Consider the following 24771-nt stretch of genomic DNA (forward strand, 5'->3'; position numbering starts at 1 on the left):
TGTTCGGTAAAAAATGTGTTCGTAAAAAGTTGAGACTAACTATTACTGAAGTGCTTAGCAAGCGCATGCTCCTGGAAGCCGTCGACTGAAGCTCGCGAAATACATTACTTATTTCTATATGTAATATATTTTGTGAATATTATATATGTTCTTCTTCTATGGTATACATATCAATCCTATATACATCCTAATCGACAATTTTTTCAGCAACCATTATCATCATCGTTATCGTATTACCCGTTGCAATAAACCCATAATTGGAATCTGCCGCCATGAAGAAGCTTCAAGTTCGCGTCTTTGCCCTCGGCATCATGGCTACGGTGAGTTCGATATCAAGTTACTCTTCGTTTTTCACGGAGAGGAGAGAAAAGTTCCGCTATAGGTAATCTAAATACTTGTGTTTCCATTCTTCTTACAAATCTGCCCCTCGCAAACTTGAAAGCAACTGAGTCAATCATGATCAAGGTTAGAACCGCCGCACTGTCGAGAATACAGCCAAGGTGGAGTGACCTGTCTTGGCTGCGGTCATTGTGATACAGTATTATTTGAGGCTCAACTTCAATCGATAAATTTTTCAAATTTAATCAGCGACGAATGCGTTTTTCCATATTAGTTTTTACGGAAAATATTTGTTCGGTTGATTTCAGTCCATTGCTGAATGATCTAGCAAACAGATTGCTAATTTGCAAAATAATTAATATTTAGTAATTTGTGAAAATAATTTCGAAAGTTCACCATCGAAAGATCATACAAAGCTAAATCATATAAATACCAGTAATGTTCTCCAACAGCACATATTAGTTTTTTGGACACTGCACCTATATTATCTGTTCTCATCCCGTCACTCGTGTTCTAATATTGAAAAATTATTCTCTAATACGGTCGAGACGGAAAATACCAAAATAGAAATTTGCCGTGGAGGAGATATGGGTGGAGCATGGTCCCTTGTGTTGTTATTTGTATAGATTTGTATAGAGGTATAGGTGGGGGACCATGTGCGTGTAAATTGAAGCTTTTGAATAACCAGTCCTGCCTTGCTTTGTCGTTTGGGAGTAATGCGAGTTGATTGAGGAATTTGGATCATATGTTTAAAGGGTGGAACCAGTTTTGCGTGTTTGTTGGTGACGGACTGTGTTTATTGTAAGAATGTCGCATTGTTCGCGGAGTATTTGGGAGGATGTGAAGTCGGACCAGTGTGCGTGTGAAATATCGGAGAGCATTGTTTTGTACTGTCTGCAGCTTGGATATGGATTATTTTGATTGGGGTGTATCGGTATCGGGAGTTAAATGAGGGATGATCTGAGAAAGGATCGAGAGGCATAACGTGCGCTTTATGTTGGGTGGGAGGTAGTAAAATCATTGGATTTTGTGCGGATTGGTGAACAACATTCTTCTCTTTTTGGTATTTGAGAGCTGAAGCCGGGTATTGTGAATTGTAAACCTAAAACTGTTCCATTGTTCGCATATGGATAGTCAGTGTTGTCTGTGAAGATGTTGGAAGTGTTTCGCCTATAATGATGGGGATGTTTTTAATTTTATTTGTGTTTTCCCTAACGAGCCATTTATTTTAAAGGATGTGGATCTGTTGTATGGCGTATTGTGTTTGCATGATTAGAGAATGGCGTCCTACTTCTACTTTATTTCTAACTTTTCTTTTAGTCTTGATGTAGTGATTTCAACCGAAAACTATACTTATCGATATAAGGGGTTGCGTCGACAGTATTTATAGCTATTTCAAGACAACTAGTTATTTCGACACCTGTATTGATCTCATCAAACGTATGGAACTCTCGATAGAGTTTTTAAATAAACATTTTTAAAAACTGTCAGGTTTCTAGCACGAGGGTCGGCGCGTTGAAAAGGTTCTCACGCTGGCAGTTAGGCGACGAATTGACAAGGGAAAAGATACAAATAAGCATGTCAACTCTTATATAATTAAAGTGGTAAATCCTACTCTAGTACAGGACTNTCGATAAGTATAGTTTTCGGTTGAAATCACTACATCAAGACTAAAAGAAAAGTTAGAAATAAAGTAGAAGTAGGACGCCATTCTCTAATCATGCACTGCTGCATGGTTGTGAGGGTAATGCCCTGTGGTTATTTGTGTTTTGCCATCAGCAAGAGCTATGTAGTCTGTGTTGGGCATCATGGTGGGAGGTCGTGGTTGTTGAAGCTGTATATAGTGTGGGGGTGAGACAAGCCTCTTGGGGGGCACCTGTGTGAAGTTATAACGGAGGACCTATGTGATTACCTATTCTTATTATGGATACTGTTCTGTCTATATGGTAGACTGAGAATGTTTTAGTGAAGGACGTATAGAGGTTGACTTGAGTGATCTTTTATTGGAGTCAGGTGTGCCAAACCTTGCTTGTCAAAGGCTTTGGTCACATCACGAAGTACTATGTCAGTGATGTCTTGTCCTGCTAACTGTATGGCTAGTGTCTCGTGGAATTTGGATAGTGCTGTGTGTGTCCCTCTAGGTTTCCTAAAACTGTGTTGACTTGTGTAACGCACGTTGTGAATTACTATGGGTTTGTATAATCTATTGTTGAATATTTCGTCTAAAAGCTTCCCGTTGATGTCTATTAGTGAGATGGGTCTGTAAATTTGGACTTGGTGTTGCAGTGCGTTGGGTTTGGGGTGGAAAATTATTAAGGCGTGTTTTAGTGACTTCGGGAAACAACCGACGGAAATGGCACGATTGAATATGTACGTATATTAGATAGTGGATCATATTTCTGGGTAGGTGTTTGAGTGTTGTGATGCCTGTGGGACCAAGTACTTTCTGTTTGATTGTTCTTAGTGTGCGTAGTAATTCTCTAGCTAATGGTAATAGGTGGGAAGTCCCCAGGATGGAGCCGCGGGAGGTCGTCGTTATTATATATGGGTGAATAGGTGTACGTTGTTGCTGGCGTGGTCTTGTATGGTGTGGATGTGTTCTATGTCAAAATCTTCATTGTCTGTGTCATCAAGAGTTAATATATCCTGCCAGTTTTTGCGGAACATGGGTTCTCTTTGTTCGGGTGTGTCATGTTGTATGTTATTTTTGAGGTGCGGAACGCTCCAACACCAACAGCTTGGTGTTGGAGCGTTTTAAGGATGACCAAAATGTTGGTGATCTTTTGTGTTTCTTATGTGCTAATGAGGTTCTACCATGTCTGGGTTTGGATCCGTCTGTATGCTGTGGGTAGTTATTGACGTATGATGATGATTTGTCTGTTGAATTCTAGCGATGGACCGTGGGTGTGAATGTATTGGAGAGTGGCTTGGTATTGTGTGAATGAGTAATGTTTCGTGGGTGTGTCCGGTGCCGGAAATAATGCGGTGTGTCATGGTAGGGATTGAGGTATCGGTGACATTCTGTATGTTTTTTGTCCACTTGTTTATTATTTTGTCTTTTTTATTTTGTCTTATTATTTTGTCTATTATTTACGTATTTTATTTGTCCAATTTTGTCTATTTATTCTAGTGTAGGGTCAGGTTATGTGGAGACTGTGTTCAGTTTGTGTCCAGTTTGCTCTAAGGAAGGATCTATGAAGAAGCATGGGTATTTGTATGAGATTTGCAGATATAGGTGCTATTATGGAATGTGGTCTGATAGTGTGATGGTGCGGGCTTCATGTGTATGTTGTGGAACGCTTTATTGTTGTATAGTACTCAGTCTGGTGATGTTGTACTGTTGTGGGTGATGAAGGTTAGAAAGTAAGGGCCGATGTGATACATTTGCGTTGACATATTAGTGACTGTACTTGTCTTCCTATGTGGTTGGAGGAACTCTTTTCTTAATGTTGTGTGTCTTGCGTGTGTTTCTGCGAGGAGGTATACGGGATGAGGCTTATTTAAAAGGGAATGGAAGTCAATGTTGATGTAGTCTATGCGGGGGGGATTGCATGTAGTTTCTATCGTGCTGGGCCCTTGTTGGTTATCTATTGTGATTGCGAGCTTTTCTGTGTGGAAGTTATCGTGCAGTTTGTGTGGGATACGGCCTTTTACTGCTCTGGCAGAACCGCGGAGTGAATTGTGTTATCTCTTTTGCAGCTATGGACGTTGTTATTAATTTTTTAATAAAGTGTTGTTGTAGGTGATAGAGTGATCGTTAATAAGAATGATGCCAGGATCAATGTCATTGAAAATATTTGAAAATGTAAATTTCTTATTATGCCAGTGTTGGACATTGTATCAGTATTGAGGGGTCATGATGGGTTGGATGTTTAAATGTGGATTGTTTCAGCTTTTTGGCGGTGATTGTTTTTTTATGGTAGTGTATCTATCCATGGTAACGAAGGTGTTGTTAGGTATGATGTTGACTGTGGGCTTGTAGAATTTAAATTCGTCTCGTCTCAAATGTCGATAATTTTAGAGGAGCCTGGGTCTTTCACAGAGAGCTTCTGTTCGAATTCGTTCTTTTACATTCGTTAAAGAACCAGCTGTTGCGTAACGTCAGGTATTGGGTTGGGGTCTCTGCTGCGTCTAGATAGTCTAACAGCTATTAATTCGCCTTCTCCTGGCAGTTAAATTGGTGATTCTCCGCACTGTTTGTCACTAATTCTTCGTTTTCTGGGATCGCGTTCTTCGAAATGGATTTTTGGCGGGAGGCACGTCCTGAGAGATCTCTTGGCCTCTCTGGCAAGTTTAGTGAGTCAATATGTCATTATCGTCAATAAATTCCGTTTGAAGGTTGTCTGTGTCAAGAGTCTTGGTTTCGGGTTGGTTATAAAAAAAGTTCAATATTTTGGCTGAGTCTCTGCCGGGAAAAGTCGCGTCCATATCGTAGTTAGTCTTCAATTATTTGGTTAGTATGCTACCGAACCCCTCTTTTCGGGAGAGGCTCGCGATATTGGCATGCGGTCAGTTTGAGTTGCGTCTTGTCTGTCAATGTAAGGTTGTGTTGTGGAATGTTTGTTTCTTTTAATTACTTGTTTGGCTATGTTGGGATATGTTTGGTTGGTTTTGTGTTTTATAGTTTTTTTGTTGGGATTGTTGTTCATTTTGTATTTTTTCCTCGTGGTTTGGACAGTTGGCGGCTTGTGCTGTGGTCGTTGTGGCCGTTGAGACATTTCTCGCAGGTGTTTGAGAATTTGGGTAGGTAGGTGTTTGAGAATCCCGCCACATTCGCGTGGCGGGAGTTATGGAGGCTTTTTTTGAGGTATCGTGGACTCCCACGTTCACGTGGCGGGAGTTTTGAAGGCTTGTATTATTGTTACATTTATTTTCCGGGCCAGCATAGTTTATTTTCCGTTCACAAAGACTAATTCTCATCACTATGGATTCAATATTTTTTCACTCTTTTTCTCAGACGGGGGCCAATTTAGATACTCATGAGAATTTATTTATACTTTTTTCTGGAATGCTCTTAAGAATTGTGAAACGCCGGCCATTTGTGAGAAATTAAAATCTCAAACAACTTCGTCTGAAAAAAAGTCTTTAAGCTCTAGAGGTTTGTCCAGTGCCGTTTATGTACATAGACTGTTTGACATTCCTGTCAAAATTTGCTCAGTCCAACGAGGTGTCTGTCCGTAAGCTCGGCTCCAGTAGCAGTCGGCTCGGCTGGAGCAGCAGTCAGTTCAGCTCTAGCAGTGGTCAGTTCGCTTTAGCAGTAGTCAGTTCGGCTCTGGCAACATTCAGTTCGGCTCTAGCAGCAGTCAGCTCGGCTCTTGCATCACTTAGCTTGGCTCCAGCTGGAGTTAACTCGGCTCCAGAAGCAGTCAGCTCGACTGTAGCATCAGTTAGTTAGCTCGGCTCTATCGACAGTCAGCTGGGCTCCAGCAGCAGTCAGCTCGGCTCCAGCAGTAGTCAGTTCGCTTTAGCAGTAGTCAGTTCGGCTCTAGCAACATTCAGTTCGGCTCTAGCAGCAGTCAGCTTAGCTCTAGCAGCAGTCAGCCTAGTCCTAGGAGCAGCCAGCTTAGTCCTAGGAGCAGTCAGTTTAGCTCAAGCAGAAGTCTATTCGGCCTAGCAGCAGTCAGTTCAGGTCTGGCAGCAGTTAGCTCGGCTTCAGCAGATGTCACCTCGGCTCTAGCAGATGTCAGCTCGACTCTAGCAGATGTTAGCTCGACTCTGGCAGCAGTCATCTCGGCTCTGTCAGCAGTCAGCTTGGCTCCAACAGCAGTCTTCACCGGTCCAGCAGCAGTCAGCTCGGCCCGAGCAGATGTCAGTTCGGCTTTAGCAGCAGTCAGCTCGGCTCAAGCAGCAGTCTTCTCAGCTATAGCAGCAGTCATCTCGGCTCTAGCAGATGTCAGCTCGGCTCTCTCTTCCCATCAGTCTGTGCGGAATACTGAACCAAATGTTACTGTTTATCCAACCGAGATCTCAATTCTCAGCCACAACTATATATGTATGTATATGTCACCAATCCCTGCCTCGCATGTTAACTCTCAATCTCGATCTTTTTTCGCCTCATCCGTTGGAACTTGGAAGGTCGATCCCTCTCGGTATTGGCAGACTCCCCATTTTACGGTGCTTTTACCGAAGCAGCTCCGTTCCTAACATAATTACTGTGGTCCATAGGCTTGAATCCATTGTGCTTGCCAAGTCAGGTCCAATAATTACCATGACCGTCGTCAAGTTGTCCTCTTTGTAGTGCCGCTGATTTTTCACCTAATTCACATAGTCACTGCATAGTGGGGCAGCTGTAAGGGAATTGTGCTGCTCGCGAAACTAACTCTCATCCGACGCCCACCGCGGATAATCGCAGTGGTAATGATAATGAACTCGTTGTTCGTAACTATGCTTACCGCCTACCGCCGGCAAAATAGGCTGCGTAATTTGGTGGCTGAAATTTTACTATGTATATAATTTGAGACTGACACAAACTCGTCATCCCCTCATCTGATGAAAAACCAAAAGCTTTTGTTTGTGGAAGATTTCTGGTCTTGCTGGTTGTGAAAACTTCGCTTAGAGAATTCTAGAAAATATTGCTGAATCAAGGTGAATTATTTGCAAATTTGAACCAGTTTCAGAGGTTAATTAATATTTATAGTGAACTTAATATTCACCATTTCATTCACAACATGGGCTCCCTTCACGTGAGGTGGCAAGTTTTTTAGGTCTCGGAAAAACCAAAAATATCAAGTGTAGAGGAATGCACACACCTTCTCATCGCGCGATTATATTCCTGAAATTTGCTGGTGACGAAAATATTATAGAGGCCGTGCTGTCTTCATAAGATCCCTACTAAAAATAGCAAACAAGAGACTAGTCTTGATCAGCGATAGTAACATTAAGATGGTCTGCATGGGAACCTGAGTCTCATTTCATCAATAATATTCACTTATTGCAGTTATAAATTTCGTTTTTCATTGAAGTAAATAAGACATCATGCGAGCGCTTTGAGTCCTCCTGCTCCAGCAGGGGTTAGTCATAGCGAGCAATGGTTATCAAAAACTTAAGAACTTTTATTATTTATCTCGAAAATATAATTCCTGTCCTCAAATTGCATTTTAATTAGGGCTGATTGTTGACTATGGATTTGATTGGGTTGGGATGATTTGATAACGAGATTCTCAAAGCACAATGATAATTATCTACCAGGATCATCTCTGGTGTTTATGAAAAACAATGGGCATGAGAGGCCAGAATTATGAATGCGAAACAAGGTCGACAAGTTAATTTTTATTCTTCATTATATATCCAATATCCGTGTTTTGTTATCGCTTGCAATGCAACAGCCCGTGTTGATTTTTTTCATTGCAATTGTGCGCAAACGAGCCTGCCTCTTTGGTGCCAGTCTTGCCAGCTGCTAACCAATACAGTACGGCTTCTCAAAAAGAGGTTGAGTGATCTTGGACACATTTGCATGAGCTTTACATCGATTTTCACCTTAAATATGTTACTTATATCCATGTTGTTTGATGAGCTTCTGCAGCTGTATACTCACTAATTAGCAGCTTTACAATAACCACAAAATGTATCCACGTCGAAGAGTATCTGTCCACCAAAAGCTTCACGAATCTTCCTCTTCATGCTGGTTTATCTTGAGCAGTTTCGTACGGGCATTTGTCTCTATTTGACATCATAGCGCTTTTTGTGTTGCAGGTGTTGGGCCTTGGACTCGCCACGGCTTCGTATCCTGACAGCGTGAGTACAACAGCCGTAGCCATGTTTCCAGTTGCGTCGCCTTGATTATTATTTTGTGTCAAAATTCTTCATGAACAGCTAAGTAATCATTCGCTTTGTGCATGATGCATAAATGCTATTGATTTAATCAACATAATTTGGGGGAAAGGGCGACGACACGCTCAGACTACCAAAGAGAAGCTATAGGCAAACAGATTCAGGTTCCTTATGAAACACAATTTTCTCTTCAGATTTTATCTAGAGGAAGGTAAACTATTGATTTAATGGGAGACTGATATTTACTTCTAAAATTGTTCTTGTTCATTGTACGATTGATGTATGATTCTGCTCGGTAATTATTAGCATAGTTTGATAAATCATGGAAATCCATAATTTTTCGTGCCAATTTATAACTATTTACGTTGATAATAAATTTATGATTTTGGGTACCTTGGAATGAAGCAAAAACGCTGTCCTCATTTTTTGTTAAATCTAACGACGAACATGGAGTGATCCTTCTGAAAGGTATAATTTGAACAAAACTGATATATTTATTAGGAAACACGTGAGTAACTGGCGACATCGAATCGGGTAATGAGAATTTTTCCCAATTAGATCAAAGCCCAGTCTTACAGCTCCTGGGTCAGCTCAGCTACTTTAAACTAGAACTGCTTGAACTCAGCCGTCTAGCTGCTTGCAGCGAGGAACTCAATTAGCAATAAAACCCACCCACAGCGGGGGAGTAACTCGCACACGTTCATCCGCAGGTCAACGTGGTTACAGGCCGCCCTGGCCCGCTGAGTTGTGGAGCAAAGACTTCCACTTCTGTCCGCTTCCGGTCCCTGACGATGCCGGGCAGCAAATCGCTGGTGGTGAGCCGTGTACCTGTTTACACATGCAGCATTAGGAGCAAGTGTAAACGAGCTCAGGTGAGCCGTGTACCTGTTTACACATGCAGCATTAGGAGCAACTGTAAACAAGCTCGACAGCATGCCACCATACTAATTTCAGTATGTCCTCATACTTTTATATATTTAATCTAAAAGAAGAGATTGCAATGTCGTGAACAGTAGATAAAAGTGTTTTTAATAGTTTGATGCTTTCTTGGCTGAAGTGGTGGAGGGATGAGTGATTCTGCAATTAACGGCCCATTCAGTATACATAGGGATTTGTATACGTCTCCTCATTATAAGCCAAGTTTACGTCTCCAATTTTGCTGGAGACTTTTGCTGAGAATGTTCGTTTATAAATACTATATGTAGCGGTGATGTTCATTTGCTTTCTTCTTGCAGACTTACCGACGCTTCTCGATCTCAAAACCCAAGTTGACCGCTGCCGTAAATGCGACTAAAAGGATGTCAGCAACGGATGTGGTGCAGTGCGCGAGGCAGGCCGCCTCGGCAGGTGAATATTGTGCTTCCATTGTGGTCTTGAAGAATTGTTTGAAATTAAAGTCCCTGTGCAACTTCGGGACTTCCGCAGAGGCCACATAGTTGCAACAATTCGTTCTTTGTTGAGTCGTAATCAAATGTACAATACGGTATAATGAACTTTGGCCAAATTATTACAGTGCCGGAAATGGCTATACGACCACCCAGTTTTCTGCAAATATTTTTTCTTGTACAAAAAATTATGGGATTCTAATTATACGAGGTTAAAATACGCTTAAAATCGGTTCCAACGTAATGCGAAAAAATAATTTTCTCAAAATATACAAGAAGAAATCATGAAAATTAGAAAAACGTAGGCGGAAATGGTTATAAGACCAGGATAGGTTTTTCACCATTTTGATATCTTTCTGTCATATTTTCACTTTAAAAAGTACAGCAATATAAAGAATATCTTGATTTTCGTCATTTAGGGTCTTTCTGGTATACTTCTGGTGTAGTTCAGTGCCCTCACTTATATTTTTTCGAAGTAAAAAATATACCAAATGGGACAAGACTCACTGAAGCCGAGAAGGCACAGATTTTCGGCTTTGTGAAATGCTGTAGAAGCCAACGGGACATCGCAATGGGAATAAAACGCTCAAAACTCATTGCACAATCATTTCTTTGTGCAACACCAAAGAAATGATCTTTCTTTGTGCAACACCAAAATTAACCAACAGGGATCTTAGGAGACTTGCGCTGCCTCTACTTCTATAAAATTGGCCACTGGAGGTGATGTGACAGCACGACGCATCCGTTAGACATTGCATGACTCGTAGAAATTCAAACACATGACGAGGAAAAATGCCCCTGTGCTCCAACAAAAGCATATTATCAACCGACAAAAATTTGCAGAAAAATATTTGCTTATTGGTAAAGGGATGAAACAAGATTATCTTCACTGATGTAAAAAGTTCAATCTTTATGGTCCAGATAGATGGCAATGCTATTGGCACCACTGGACCGGGAGCCTGAATTTTTTTTCCAAGCGGCAATCTTGTGGTGGTTCGGTCATGGTTTGGAGGGCGTTTAGCCGAAAGAGAAAATCAACTCTAGCTATTTTACATGGGAGACAAGATTCCGAGGCTTACAAGCACACGCTGTTTTACCAACTTCTCCTTTTTGCCGATGAGAAACATGAGGGATCATATGTTTTCCAACAAGACAATGCTTCGATTCACACCTCAAAATAGGCAAACATGTGGTTCCTAGAGCAGAATATTACCCTGTTGCCGTGGCCGGCGCTTAGTCCTGACCTCAACCCCATTGAAAACTTATGGGCATCATGGCGAGAGATGTTTACCAAAATGAGCGCCAGTTCCAATCTGAGAGTGACCTGAGCACGGCTATCCTTCGTTCTTGGGATTAAATTTCTCAAAAGACACTGGATTATACGGTAAATAGCGTGGGGGAAAAGATGTATTGCGGTAATTATGGCGAAAGGAGGTGATATATTGCCTATTAAAATGAGTGTATGTGATCCACAAACGGAAAAACATATCTTGGTTTTATAACCATTTCCACCAAGGTTTTTCTAATTTTCATAATTTCTTCTCATATATTTTGATAACATTATTTTTTTCGCATAGCGTTGGAACCGTTTTTAAACGTACTTTAACCTCGTGTAAATAAAATCTCATAATTTTCTGTGCAAGAAAAAATATTTGCAGAAAACTGGGTGGTGGCATAGCCATTTCCGGCACTGTATAAGCTTTAAAGTTGTGCTCATGAGTGCAGGACCTTCGAAAGACCCGGCTGGACCTAATCCTTTGAACTGTAAAGAGTTCTGTCTGCCAAGGTGCTTTTCAATGACAGCAGACGCTCACCATGCAGGAACGAACAGCTTACACTTTAGGGCATGAATTCCAAATTCTAATAACTAACCACTTTTTCAAAAATTGATAGCCGTGAATGCATGTTGGTGAAAAATAAATTTTTTTCAGACATGGCTGGGTTTTCTTTCAATGGAACCTGCACAGCCTACAAATTTGGCGAGAAACTTTGCTCCTGTTCGACAGCAGAACAAGTCATTTACGTGACCGACTCCAGCGTTTCCTACGGAACTCCCTCAAGTGTTCCTTTCAGTGAGACTCCATACATTAATATTGGCCTGTGATATCACTGTGAGATAAACAAATGAGTACAAAAACCTAAATTGAATATTGTTGTGTAATGAATAAGTGCGCATGTCCCTAGACGCTAATTGGTTGACCACGCCTGACTACGTAAACGTTCACACGTGTTCCTTCAAATCAGTCTTTGTTTATACCTTTTGCTAATGTCCTGACAGTTGGTGAATACGAGCATACGAGTATATTGTGCTTCAGTCGTGCATCTTGTGGACGCGCATCAGCACCATCGAGCATGCGCCCTTGTCGCGTGAACGTCCTGCTGTTTTAAAAAGCTCATTTACACTAGGGGCAACGACATGGGCGGTGAGGCGCTGGCTGCTGCTCCTCACCGCCCACTATCGTTCACACTTATTTTTGTACGCGGTAGCTCGAGACCGCGCGCTTTGAAGATTAGATGCCAGTTAATAAGACGTCAGTGGAGATGGATATAACCGAATTGGAGCTCTGGGCCCTTGATCTCGGGTGTGCTGCTGTTAACATTTACACAAACACGATTTACAAAATTACATTTTCAAAGAATTATCAGTTGCGAATGCATCTGACTTTCAAAATTATACTAGACTGCCAGTAGACTTGTTTGACAGTCTGCTAAAGAAAATTATGCCACTCATCCAGAAGCAGGATGATGTAATTGAGATGAAATTTACATGCAATGGAATTTATATGTAATGAAATTCATTTCACGTTGGAAAAGCGAACGCATCGTATGAATTTTCTTGCGAACCCCGTCAATGATTTTGACTTGTGCACAAAGATTTTTTAAAACTTCAACTATTTTCTCCAGAGCTTGTTTTTTTTTGTATTTCGACTTTTATACTCCTTTGACTGACCTCTCAACAGGCATTCATGCTCTCTGCAAAGATCAATTAGCCTCTCTACTAGCGAGCGAGTCCAAACAAGTGTGGCTCTAGTTGCCATAGTGAAGGACCAGCGTATACAGACAACCTCGCTAGACCACGGACAGCCGTCCACTGAGTGCGGCGCTTGTATTGCATGAGGCAGGGCGCCTGTGAATCGCTAGCTCGTCAATCGCTTCGTTGCCCACACGAAACACACGTAGAGGGGCGGCGAGGCGCTTGACGCCCGTGTGTTGCCTCTAGTGTGAACGGGCCTTAAGAGGCTGAGGTACAGCCGTCAGGCTGCGTCCAGTCCTATGAGGTTTATTCACTATTTTTTCTAACTAACTCCCGTCCTAAATATGATACAAGTCTCAAATTTAGAATGCTTTTCCAGCTATTTTTCTTCATTCCACGTAACTTAAGATAAAATTTGCAAATTTTGTCTATCACCTGTTATTAGGAAAGGGAAAATTTTGCACCTCGTTGTTCGTGAAGCGAGTGAATTTTCTACCATTTTCTTGATGTACATAGGTTTAACTAATTATTCTCTTTTGAGCGGTACACCATTTACTTATGAATCAGATTTCTGGAAGTAGATATAAGTCATTATACCAAAAAAATGTTGAAATTCAGTAGATTAACACACCACTTCTACTTCGAGTATCCTACATTGGAGCAGTCAAAGCATCCCCATGGTTTGTGAGGTAACCAAAAAACCTCATAAATTACTCGCCCGTGGCTGTCAAAAGCCCCATCAGCCTCTGTCCTCCCTCCCCGGACCGTGAGTGGCAATCGATCGGCCAGAGTATGTACGCGCCGGACGCCTGCTGGCTATTCACCGGCCACCTGAAAGCCTCCCTTACCTCAAGAACAGTATCCTTGAGAACTGTGGCGTGTCAAACACAAAAATGTCGTTGAAGTGATTACTGGACTAAAGCTTGGTGACGAACGAACCAACACGCAAGCTCAGAATTTACAGCGATCTGCTGGTCTCAGGGAATTCAGACTTCGCACGGCGATACCCCAGACTTTTAAAGGTGCCTGATTTAGCTGCCGCTTGATGCACCAACACCGTAGACGTTTGCTTCAGGAGGAAAGTAAAATGTTATCAGAAACCTTTTTAGGCCTGGTCGAGATTCGAGAGCAGCTTGATGTTTGTCAAGAGTGGCATGACGTTGATCAAGATAGACTTTCTGTTTGTCCAGTGCGACTTTGTGTTGCTCACGAGTTGGTTGGAACTTTATGTTGGTCTCGAGCGGCTTGCTGTTGGTCAAGCGCGGCTTGTTGACGGTCGCGAGCGGCTTGATGTTGGTCTCGAACGGCATTATGGAGAAGGTATTATAATGGCAATAAGAAGGAATGACATTGACATGAAGATTGCAGTGATATTGAATTATTAGGAAGTTTGTGCGAGTGGAGGACTAATTAGGATATTTTGGTGCACGTTCTGAACTGACGTGAATAATTTACAAAAGACTGGTAATTACAGTGGTATTGAATTATTAGAAAGTTTTGGAGAGTAGAGAACTAATCAATTTATTTTCGTGCATGTTCTCTGATGACGTGAATAATTGACAAAAGTTGGATGATGGCTTCCTCTTTCTGTACTGACGCGAGTGGGGATTCATACACGAATCCATAAAAATCTTACAACAACGAATAGTTTTAGACATGATGATACTCAAACCGTAAAGTGATATGGTACTTGGCGTACTTCATTAAACTGGAAATGTGATTGATCGCTTAAAACAGGTTTGACAGACCTCATATGTCCAAGCCCCCTAGCTTTGATTTGGCACAATGCGTGCGACTGAACGATCAGAAAATTGGCCAATTCTGAGGCGATTATCTAGTGCGGCTTATCTGGAGACGCGACAACTTGCGCGGCTAGAAGGCAAGCAGGACATTCGAGGATATGTAGGATGTTATGTATAGTCGTGTACTGGCCATGCTAACCGCATTTCTCGCTGGCAGCTTGCCTTTATTTATGAAATATTTAAAAAAGCGAACTTCAACAGGCGCTGCTCCCTACGTCAACGTCACTGTCGAGAACACCGAATTTAAGCAGTACAAGCTCGTGAATGTCTTCCTGGATGTCATTGAGAACCAAATTATAGAGCCAAATGACAGTAAGTTGTCACTAATTCGTGATGCAATTACCGTTTAACAAGTGGGACAAAATTCATCTAGCCTCTCCCTCACGACTCAAGCTAACCTTCTCTATCTGAATACTGGTCGCTGTTAAGAAACCTTATTTTTTCATTTTTTCTCATATTTGTTAGCATGATTCGTTACTCCACACTCGACACTCCTGTGATCACGTTGGCAGGGAACTAAAGCACACACTGGCCAAGGTTAAATTATTGAGTAAATTTTTTTCAAACGAATCTCAAGTTAGGCCACATGTCCGCGTATAATGGTGATGTCACGCCTAGGGTGCAGTGTCGACATAACACAATTTTCTTAATTCTTTACATCTTCGTGTGAGACACCAGTTTTTTAATTAAGTCGTCTTGCTTCTATTTAAAACTTTAATCAGAGTTTCATAAATGACCTTTCTATTTAACGCTTCAACAAACCATAATAAAATCATTATATGAAACAACGTTCTCGACACTAATAAGCTGTGATCGAAAGTGATTTTCCCGTATTATCATTTGATTACATAAGTATACATATCTAACACGTTGAGTCCGATTGCTTCATCTTGTACCATTATTTCATTTTATGTACTATTTTGAAACAGGGTTGCCAGACGGCCTCTTTTGCGGACAAATTCTGCTATCTAGTTTTTTTTTAATTGCGTTGGCCGTCTAAAATTTATGATAGGGGTACTTCCTAATTAATCTTTAAAACCTGCAAAAAAATAAATGGAATTTTTACACCAGGACCTACATACTAGTATATATTGAGTTATAGGGCTTCTAGGCCTTTTTTGTTCACGGACACTGCCTTTTTTAGGCCATCGGAAAGCCCAGAATTATGTACCACTACGTCCTGGAGAAATACAATTCGTGGTAAGTATATATGTACAACTTCAGAGTTAACGTGTTAAAAAAGACACTCTGAGCTTAATTGAAATAAAAAATATTAGTGCACAAAACTATTATCATCATCAGTTAAATCCTCGATCCCTATTATGATGAGTCCTTTATCTCTACTATGATGAGCCCTCGATCTCTATTGTGATGTGCCCTTTATCTCTACTATGATGATCTACTATGATGAGCCCAGTATGTGTAAATGTCGTCGCAAAATGTAGACGTTGATTAAAGTTTTTATACAAAATTTGTCGTTATTCGTTCTGTGTTTGTTTTGGATTTAAGACAATATACAATTGTGTTTGGTTAAAATTTTAGTATTTACTTTAATTTCCTTACCTGCAGTCCCCGGCTTTGGGGCTCAATTCCCTAAATTTGATCGTTAACTTGGTTTAATGAGAGTAATTGGTGTGATGTAATTGCACAACTGCCGCCCCTTCATGATCAACCGTAATGGAACAATTGCCGCTCATTCATGCGCTGCCGTAATGAGGCAATTGCCGCCCATTCATGCGCGCCCGCAATGGGGCAATTGCCGCCCATCCATGCGTGCCCGTAATGGGGCTATTGTCGCCCATTCATGCGCAATCGTAATGAGGCAGTTGTACATTATTTTAAATTACTTTACATCATTTTACATTATTTTAGGTCATAAGGCAGTTGTTGCTCATGAATGCACTGCCAATAAGAGTATAATTAACTCCCTCCTTCCGTGCCCTGGTATTCACCAGCACTTTCCTGATGCCCGCTTTTAAACAAATCAGGCGGCGCATTATTCACGTACTCATGTCTTACTCGCCACACGTTGTATTTAACCGAGTCGTACCCGACGAGTATTCTACTCATCTGGCACTTTTCTCTCAAGTTGCTTTAGGTCTCACATTAAAATCGTGACAGCAATAAATGCGTTCAATTCACACGCTTTTTTATCCCCTGCTCAAACATCCCAGATCAAGACACGTTGCCGACGAAGTATGGATTCATCCGTAACTACACGTCTATTTCGTGTAATGTTTGATCGTTGATCAATGGCAAATAATTGAATTAAATAAAGATTTAGGGACGGAATCAGAGCTGGCTGTCAATGCCTATGGGCCTGACGTAGCAGAAGAAGTGCAGAAATGTCAGCAGTGGAGACGAAATCTGTGCCTGCTTGGTGTCTGTTATGTACCTGCTTTAACCTGCAGCTCTCTGACTTTCCTGTAGTGCACAAAGGATAGTAAAATCCCTTTTGCTCGCGCAATGGCAGATTGGCTTGTGCAGCATTGAAGGTCAATGTCTAGCTGGTTAGCGCTCGCAAACGACCAGACAATGCGGTTCCAGTCGCATACATGCAAGGCATATGCGCGAGTGCAAAAAGCACCTCTGTGCTTTTGTTGTAGATGGTGTGGAACAAAGGGCGCATGGGTCCCGGTTTTAAACTTTTCGTGCTCCTCACACATACGCAGTATGCGCTCCCTCTTTCTCGAATCCTCTATATGTTACAGAGATTGCAACTATACAAGAGAAGGAGCAGCCCATATGTGTGTCGTGAGAGGAAAAACGTTAGCTGATTCTGGCTTGTGTTTGCGCAAGATCCTTTGAAGTATTTCGATTAAAGAAACCACTTGTGGCTGAAGTCACTGCGTTGGTGACGAGCAACATGGAAGTTATTGCCAAAAGACTTGCCGTGTTGTCTTTCTGGTTATTTGAATCGAATGGAGCGCACGCCAGTGTTGTGTAAATATATCTAGTGCCACACGAGTGCATTTGAATGCCACCTTTGAATGCCACTTCACCATGTCTCATAGTGTATGCACCTTGCGTATGTGTGTACATGCCATATCAGCCTGATAAGTTTAAACTCGCTTCTTCGAGTGAATGTGTATGTGTCTAGAGCTTGTTTTGTGTGCACACACTAGCATACTTAACACCACCTCGACTTAGGAGCGATTACCCGCCTGACTTGGCATATCAGTAAGCGAAGGAAAAAAAACCAACAAGGATTCCCTTAATAAAGGCGACTGAACATGGAAGAGCCCAGCGCAGAACCTCCCGGGCCTAACAGCCTGCCGCGGAATGTTGCGTTAACGCAACATTGGGGCGGTACATTCTAGATTCAGATTGGGGCGGTACATTCTAGCGCAGAACCTCCCGGGCCTAACAGCCTGCCGCGGAATGTTGCGTTAAGGGAGAGGTGGTTTTAAAACAACACAGCCACGCGATCGGTTAGTCTTGCCACGAGTGGCGTTCCCACAAAAGGAAGGATTGTGACGCCGTGGAGGGTGACTTCCCGCGTGACGATAGCGTGGTGAATCCGACTAATTAAAACACGTCGCGAAGGCTTCTGTTGGGTGTTGACGCGACGTGATTTATACCCAGTGCTCTGAATACAAAAGTGAAGAAATTCATCGAGGCGCGGGTTAACGGCGGGTGTAACAATTACTCCGTGTAACAATGACTCCTCGCCGCCCATGGCGATGTGTAAGCCTGGAGAGGTCGGTGCGACTTGGTTGGATACACTGGTATCCAACAGAGCTTATGTTTGACCTGTATATGGGTATCTAACAGAGCTTCTGTTTGACTTTCTGTACGATAGCTTCTGTTTGACCCCGGCAAATATCCGGAAAGTTGCCAAGTACGACACCCTCCAGGACCGGCAGGGCGATCTTGGCATCACCGGGGCGAGCGAGGTGTTCCTATCTTCGGCGACCTTGAGTTGGCGTGGATATTGGGCGATGGACTCGGCCAGGGCGCTTAAGGTCCTTGGTCTATCCAATGGAGACCAGTTAAGTCCATCCAGTCTATCCAGTCAAAGTCCTAACCTGGACTGAGGGCATGCACAGGGCCTGAACTCGTTCAGGTCGAAGGGGCCCACCTTAATCACCTTAATAGTTATGGATGTCTGCTACACTGGCAATTGCTGGCGCTGACCTAGTACAGTAACAAAGCTGAAGCGAGCACGCGGGCAGTGGCGGAACAACACTCTAGCAGGCACCGTAACTGATGGTTAGGGAGACCATCGGGGGATCCATCGGTCCGTGTGCCCTAACCACTGCTTTCGCGAGCATGCGCCGATCGTACGACCTGTGGACATAGGGACTTTTATGACCAAGCATTCGCGAGCATGACCCCTGAGATGTCTCCTTGCAAGGGATGCTTCCTATCTAGACCGTCATTCCTGGAGTAAGCATGCCTCCGTTGACCAATCAAGTGATAATGAGTATGCGCGCAGCGCATGAAATCAGTCTTGGGTGATTTGGCCGCGTAACCGAGCAGCTTTGTATCAGTCTCGGGGTTGGTCGAAGGTGCCCGTGCGTTGTCAGGTGCCATAGGGCAGTCTCATAGGCCACCTCCTATGGCAGTCTCCTAGGCCTCCTCCTATGCAACACTACGATCGGGGAAAAGTGCAGATATCCCCACGATCTAGGACGAAGGAATGGTGGTACTGTTGCTGGGCCAACAGGGTTTGATTAACATAATGGGAGACATCTTCTGACTGACTTCTGGACTGGCGGCCGTGGCGAGCTAAGGGGTCGTATCACTGTGACGTATGGATCCGGGGAGGCCTGATTTTAAGCTCCTTCCACCTCGATGTCCCCCTGGTCGTGGATAAAAAGTTATAAATAGGGGGAGGCAGTCGTTAGTTTGGGGACGACAGCGGGGTCAGCAACGGAGAGTGTGTCAGGTCCTCCGGGCCGCTGGTACACCCAAACAACGGTTGTCCACCCAACAGCTACATGATGACGAAAGTCTCAGCTCCATTTAACATTGTTCACCCATAAGGGGATGCCATTCAGAATAAGTCTGAGAGTCAAATGCCTCGTCATCTAATTATTGGCGGGCATGAATGGATTAATGAGATTGCCTCTGTCCCTTTCTACATTCTAGTTAGCCGGCAGGCAAAGGAGCCGGCTTGCAGGAACACAACGGGGAAAACAAACCTTGTTGACCTTGATTCTAGTCTGAATTTGTACGGCGACATCGCAGGTGTGGGCGTAAGTGGGAGGTAGCGCAAGTTGCATAAGTTGCAGCATAAGTAGGAGGTAGCGCATATCGCCGGTACGTAGGATAACACTACTCTCTTCGTCTCCGTACTCTACTCGGTTATCGGGAGATCAATGTGAATGCCCAATATAGACTGCGCACGCGCGTGCTACATGCACGTTACGTGTCGTGTGTCACACTATAAACTCGCCTGCCGAGGACAGATTCAGGTGGGGAGTTTGATTGGGGCGGTACTTCTGTCAAACAATTACGCAGGTGTTCCAAGGCCAGCTCAACGAGAACGGAAATCTTGCGTGGAGCACAAGGGCCTAGGCTGGCTTGATCCTGACACTCGGTAAGAGTATGGACAGTGAAAGCCAGGCCACACGAACCTTTTGTTGTTATAGTGAGTTTCCAGCAATAGACAGCAGAAAAGTTACCAAAGAAATAACTGGCTTGCGGTGGCCAAGCGTCCTTAGTGACGTCGCTTTTTAATCCTTCCATATCGGCACTTCCAACCGTTGAGTTGCAATTTGCCCATAAAGTTGGATTGTTCATCCTGAGCAGGAAACGTGAGCTGGGTTTAGACGCAGCCGGATCCAATTTGGGTCACTTGGGTCATGGGTGAACTTAAAGGGCCCCTGGGGAATGACCCTGTGGTCTTAATCAATTCCGCTATAGTGGAATTTATGCTCAAATTTCTTATATATTTGTGGATACTGAAATTTCCTCAGAATAATATCAGAGTAAGAGTGAATTTAGGGTTAGGCCAAAGCCAGAAGACTTTAAATTCACAGGAAAACGTGGAAAAATGTGCCTTAACGTTTATGCTGATAGTAAATTCAAAACATTTTGAAAAAATCGTTTGGTAGATCTCCGTCTGTCGCAGTTTTTTATAACCTCATAAGTGTAAAAAATATACCTCCATGATTTTCAACACAATCTAGGAGCCTTGCAATTAATACATTTCATTCGCATTGCTATTCATTGCAGAATGCAAAGTAGCTGCTGCTGCTGATTTAGTAGCTGTTCTCACACTTTGAAAATTCGCTTTTCGGCCCGGTTCCCATTTAGAGACCCTAACTCTTTCAAAATGCACCGGTCTGAACCCGGTTACCCATTTAAATTACCCTTTTAGACTGGGTTGTGTGACCCGATAGGCCCGCTTTTTGAAAATTTCCCATTTAAGTGACCTACAGTGGTTTACAAGTAACTGTTTTATCAACAATTTAATGTTTTACATGAAACATATCCCATAAATCTCGTGTTTGACGAAAATTTGAGGTTTACAACACCCATTAAATGGACAAAATATCGATGATAACTAGTGCAGCATGCACCTCTATTCGAGCCGTTTAAAAACTTCTTCTTCGTCGCCAGTTTGATATGCTGTTCGATTCGGTAAAATACTGTTTATGGGTGACACTGATCTGAACTGAACTGAACGAAATGGGTCACTGAAAACGACACTGATTGCGTTTTAAGGCCGTTTTTGTTAACCTTTATTAAATAAACCATTTCAAACGGATAAGCCTTACGGCCCGTTCACACTAGGGGCAACACACGAGAATCAAGTGCCTCAAAGCGCATGCAGAGGCGCTTTGCAGCCTCTGCATGCGCTTCTTGACCGATTGACGAGCTAGCGATTGACAGGGGCCATGCCTCATGAAACACAAGCGCGGCGCTTAGTAGATACATAGCTATTAAAGCTGTCTCTTATACACATCTAGATGTGTATAAGAGACAGACNCCTGGTTAACTTGCGATTCAAGGAAACAAGTGATTTTAATCTGGGCTCATGCATATACAATATCTGATATAGTCATATCTACCATGAAAGTTCGTCGGAGAGGTCCTAAACATGTGAATTCATTCATTTAAACCACGCTGTGATATTCTTCTCAAATGGTGTAATTATTTTATTTATATCTGAAATTTTCTCCAAAAGATGGGGTAAAGAGACCTTACTAGACCCTTAGTTCGCGCCAAATTGTGACCTCAAATCAGAAAAAATTGTCATAGCCAGCTCGTGTTGGTACTAAAATAACCGCAATAACATATTAGGAGTGCACGTCAATAAAAAATTGTACATTGTATTAGCATTTTGGACCTAGCTTTCCCCTTCCATCGTGAATGGGTAACATGTTGTAAGCACAAAGCTGATTTCCGAACGCTCTTACGTCAGCGCCAGCCAGACAACCAAACTTTAACCGTGCAGGGAATTGAACTTGGTATTCTTAACATTTTATTGATAACGAAGGCACTGGTGAATGATTGATTTGCAACTTGAATCAAAAGAAGGAATTTATGAAAGAACAAAATATGAACCCAAAATAAACCAAGCGGCGAGGGCACACACTGAATCTAATGTTCTAGGACCTAGGTAGTGAAGTAGTATGATTCAGTAAACAAAAATAATGAACCTAACAAGATGCGTCAATAATACTTGACTTTAGTTATTCCTAACAAAACTACAATTCACAAATATCACAACAAAAATTTAAATGTCACAATATAACAATTCACAAAAGGTTCACCAACAGTGAAGTGCAAAGTGCTTCACAACTGACAGAAAGAAAGTGACACGTATCGAATTATCGCGAACAGCAGGAGGTTTTTCCAAATGAAAATGCTGGTAAAACCACAAAGTTAAGACATTTTTGAAAACATTATTATAAATTTAACAGAACAAAAGTATATGAAATTACTGTTTGAATGTTCGCAAAAAATGGCACGGAAAATCGCGGTTCAAAATTCATTCAAAAAATTCAGTGGCTACAATGTGGCCACTTTTCTCTGCCCGGTGTGGCCGGGTTGACTACAACGGGCCATAAAGAAACACTTTGTTGGCCCGGTCTACGGCACGGTTTAGCTCGAACAGGCGCAGAAATGACCACATCGGTCTCGAGAGGTCGACCGGTACCGACCCGTTTCACTCGAAATTGTTTTTATCCTAAAGTTCGGCCCGCTCGACCCGCTTTAAACCGGGTCCGGCCCAGTCAAAAAGACAACATTTTACCTCCAAAAATCGTAAAAAGTTGTTCTGGTTTCATTCGACGGGTAATGATGTCTTCTTTAAAAATTACCGCACGGCATTTATTTGCAGACACTCACCTGACGATAAAACCTAATTTTGAGGTTTTTATCATTTTATGATTTGACATGCATTTTAAAAAGATTGGAAAAAAGAGAAATACTTTTTCGATGGCGAAAAACACGACTAGACACACGCCAAATCCATCAGTCGATGGATTTGGAACCTGCCGCAAAGGAATTTTCAAAGAAACCTCATTGCACGTTGAATAAAACTAGAATCGATTTTCAGCGATGAGAACTCACACCGACTCTTTATGTTTAAAAGTTGTCTTTTTAACTGGGCCGAACCCAATTTGAAGCGAGCCAACCGGGCCGAACGTTAAGGTAAAATACTTACCTGTTCGAGTGAACCGGGTCGGGCCCGGTCGATTTTCATCTACCCATATGGTCATTTTTACACCCGTTCGAGCTGAATCGGGACGTACATCGGGCCAACAAAGTAGTTCTTTATAACCTGTTGAACAAAGCAAGCGCCAGCTGAGTTAGCGAAGGTGATCTGACTCTGGTTGAGCAGAGTTTCATTCGCCCAGTGGTAGGTAGAATCCATCCAGTACCAAGCAAGGTAGTTTGACATCGCGAGTTAAATTCTCGGAGAAACACAATAAAATTTGTTCTTCAGCTACACTCGGGATGATAATTCATCTGTCTGTCATGCTCTAGGTTGAGTCTACCCGTAACATTTTTATTTGTAAGTCAAATCCGACGTCAAATTATGTCTGTTGATCATCAATTTCATCGCACCCTCGACGAGTCAGTTTTTATTTGCATAAAATTTCCACTGACATATTTCAAACGTACGTCGGAATCTTTAGGCAGATAAAAGGAGCTATAATAACCTTATAAGCTCAGTAAATACACGAGAATAACGAAGTTTGAATAATTTGAGAACCGGTAAAAAGTTACTCACCCGCCCCCGCTTGGTCGAGGACATGCTGCTGCTCAGCGGCGGTCGCGATCACAGCGCACTGGAGGCCCTCGGCCGCGCATAGGTTCTGAGCGCCCAGCGACGACACGCTGCATTCAGAAGTGGATGCCTTGGATAGCCGGGACTGTTTCGTGCCCTGAATAACATATTGTTGTCATGCCGTAGCTTAGGGGATGTACGTCGGTCTATTATCTGTGGTACTTGCTTGGTACAGTACTTTGTATATGATGGAAATTTACTTTTACAAAGGAATTGCCTCTAAAGACAACTCACTGATATCATAGCTTGAAATCCACATTTTTAAACAGTCGTGATCTCATGTTGTTGTGATCGAACAGTTGTGATCAAATGCTGTGATCTCTTACATCGTACAATTAGACAAGCTACGTATTAAAACTATGTTGATGCGCCCGATATTGATGAATTAAAACAAGGTAAAAGATTATGTTACTGAAATACAAATAATTTTTACAATATAAACACCTTCTTTTTGGTGAGGATGTATGGTAAAATACTGTCAAAAATTGCTACGCATTCGGTGGGTCGCTAGATCTGCCATAAAGCGACAATAAACACCCATAAATGAGAGGCTGGCGAGTATAGATGGCAGTCATCGATGAATCATCGATGATTTATAGGATCTAAATTATCGATGGCGCATTGAAGGCAAATCTTTTGTAAGCCACCGATAATCGTTTGCCCAAACTGCACACTGCACAAAGGAATCTGCCACTGAGATTTATCCAACGTAGAAAGGAGTTATTGGGTTACCGTATTTCGTTCTGCGTGCTTGGCTTGTAGGATTTTGATTCAAGTAACTTTAGAGAAAATTTAGCGTGAATTCGTGTGGTACGAGTATAACTGACAGATACTTGTAGGGTGTTCACAAATTTTTCATGCTAAAGTGAAGCTACTGGGCATGTATCAGACTGCTCCTGAGATAAATTTTCCGAGGAACAGTGGAAAATTTTGTTGCGAAAAATGAAGTTTTCCAAAAGATGATGGCTAATCTAATTTTTCATGTTCACCTAATTTGCGTAAATTTATTGCGAATTTCGTATATGCGCCAACTTGCTGGGCTTGAAATATTGCAACCAATTAAGACTAATTAAATGTATCATTAAGTATTAATGGTATAGTTCGGTTATGTGTGTTTCAAAATATTTATATTATTCTCAAGTTGACGCATATATCTAAAGCCACATTGACGTAGTCGACAGCGGCTCGGCATCTCTAAAACGCAGCGAGCAGGAACACGTGTACACGTACATCATGGTGAGTTGGACCACG

At 42.3% G+C, this 24771-nt stretch overlaps 1 protein-coding gene and 1 long non-coding RNA gene across 2 annotated transcripts; both read left to right on the plus strand.

Annotated features, from left to right (window-relative positions):
- Positions 1-205: 205 nt before the first annotated feature.
- LOC125178672 lies at positions 206-9370 on the plus strand. The gene is made up of 4 exons (XR_007156984.1): positions 206-320; positions 8032-8073; positions 8820-8924; positions 9345-9370. It is a non-coding gene; the product is annotated as an uncharacterized LOC125178672 (long non-coding RNA).
- A 2-nt stretch (positions 9371-9372) lies between these two features.
- Positions 9373-18307, plus strand: LOC108666562. The gene is made up of 4 exons (XM_018153465.2): positions 9373-9456; positions 11426-11566; positions 14472-14582; positions 18045-18307. Exons 1-4 carry the CDS (start codon positions 9408-9410, stop codon positions 18305-18307), a joined length of 564 nt encoding a protein of 187 aa, XP_018008954.2. The 5' UTR covers positions 9373-9407.
- The last annotated feature ends 6464 nt before the right edge of the window (positions 18308-24771 follow it).

Source organism: Hyalella azteca, unplaced genomic scaffold, assembly GCF_000764305.2.
Source record: "Hyalella azteca isolate HAZT.00-mixed unplaced genomic scaffold, Hazt_2.0.2 contig11775, whole genome shotgun sequence".
NCBI lineage: Eukaryota > Metazoa > Arthropoda > Malacostraca > Amphipoda > Hyalellidae > Hyalella > Hyalella azteca.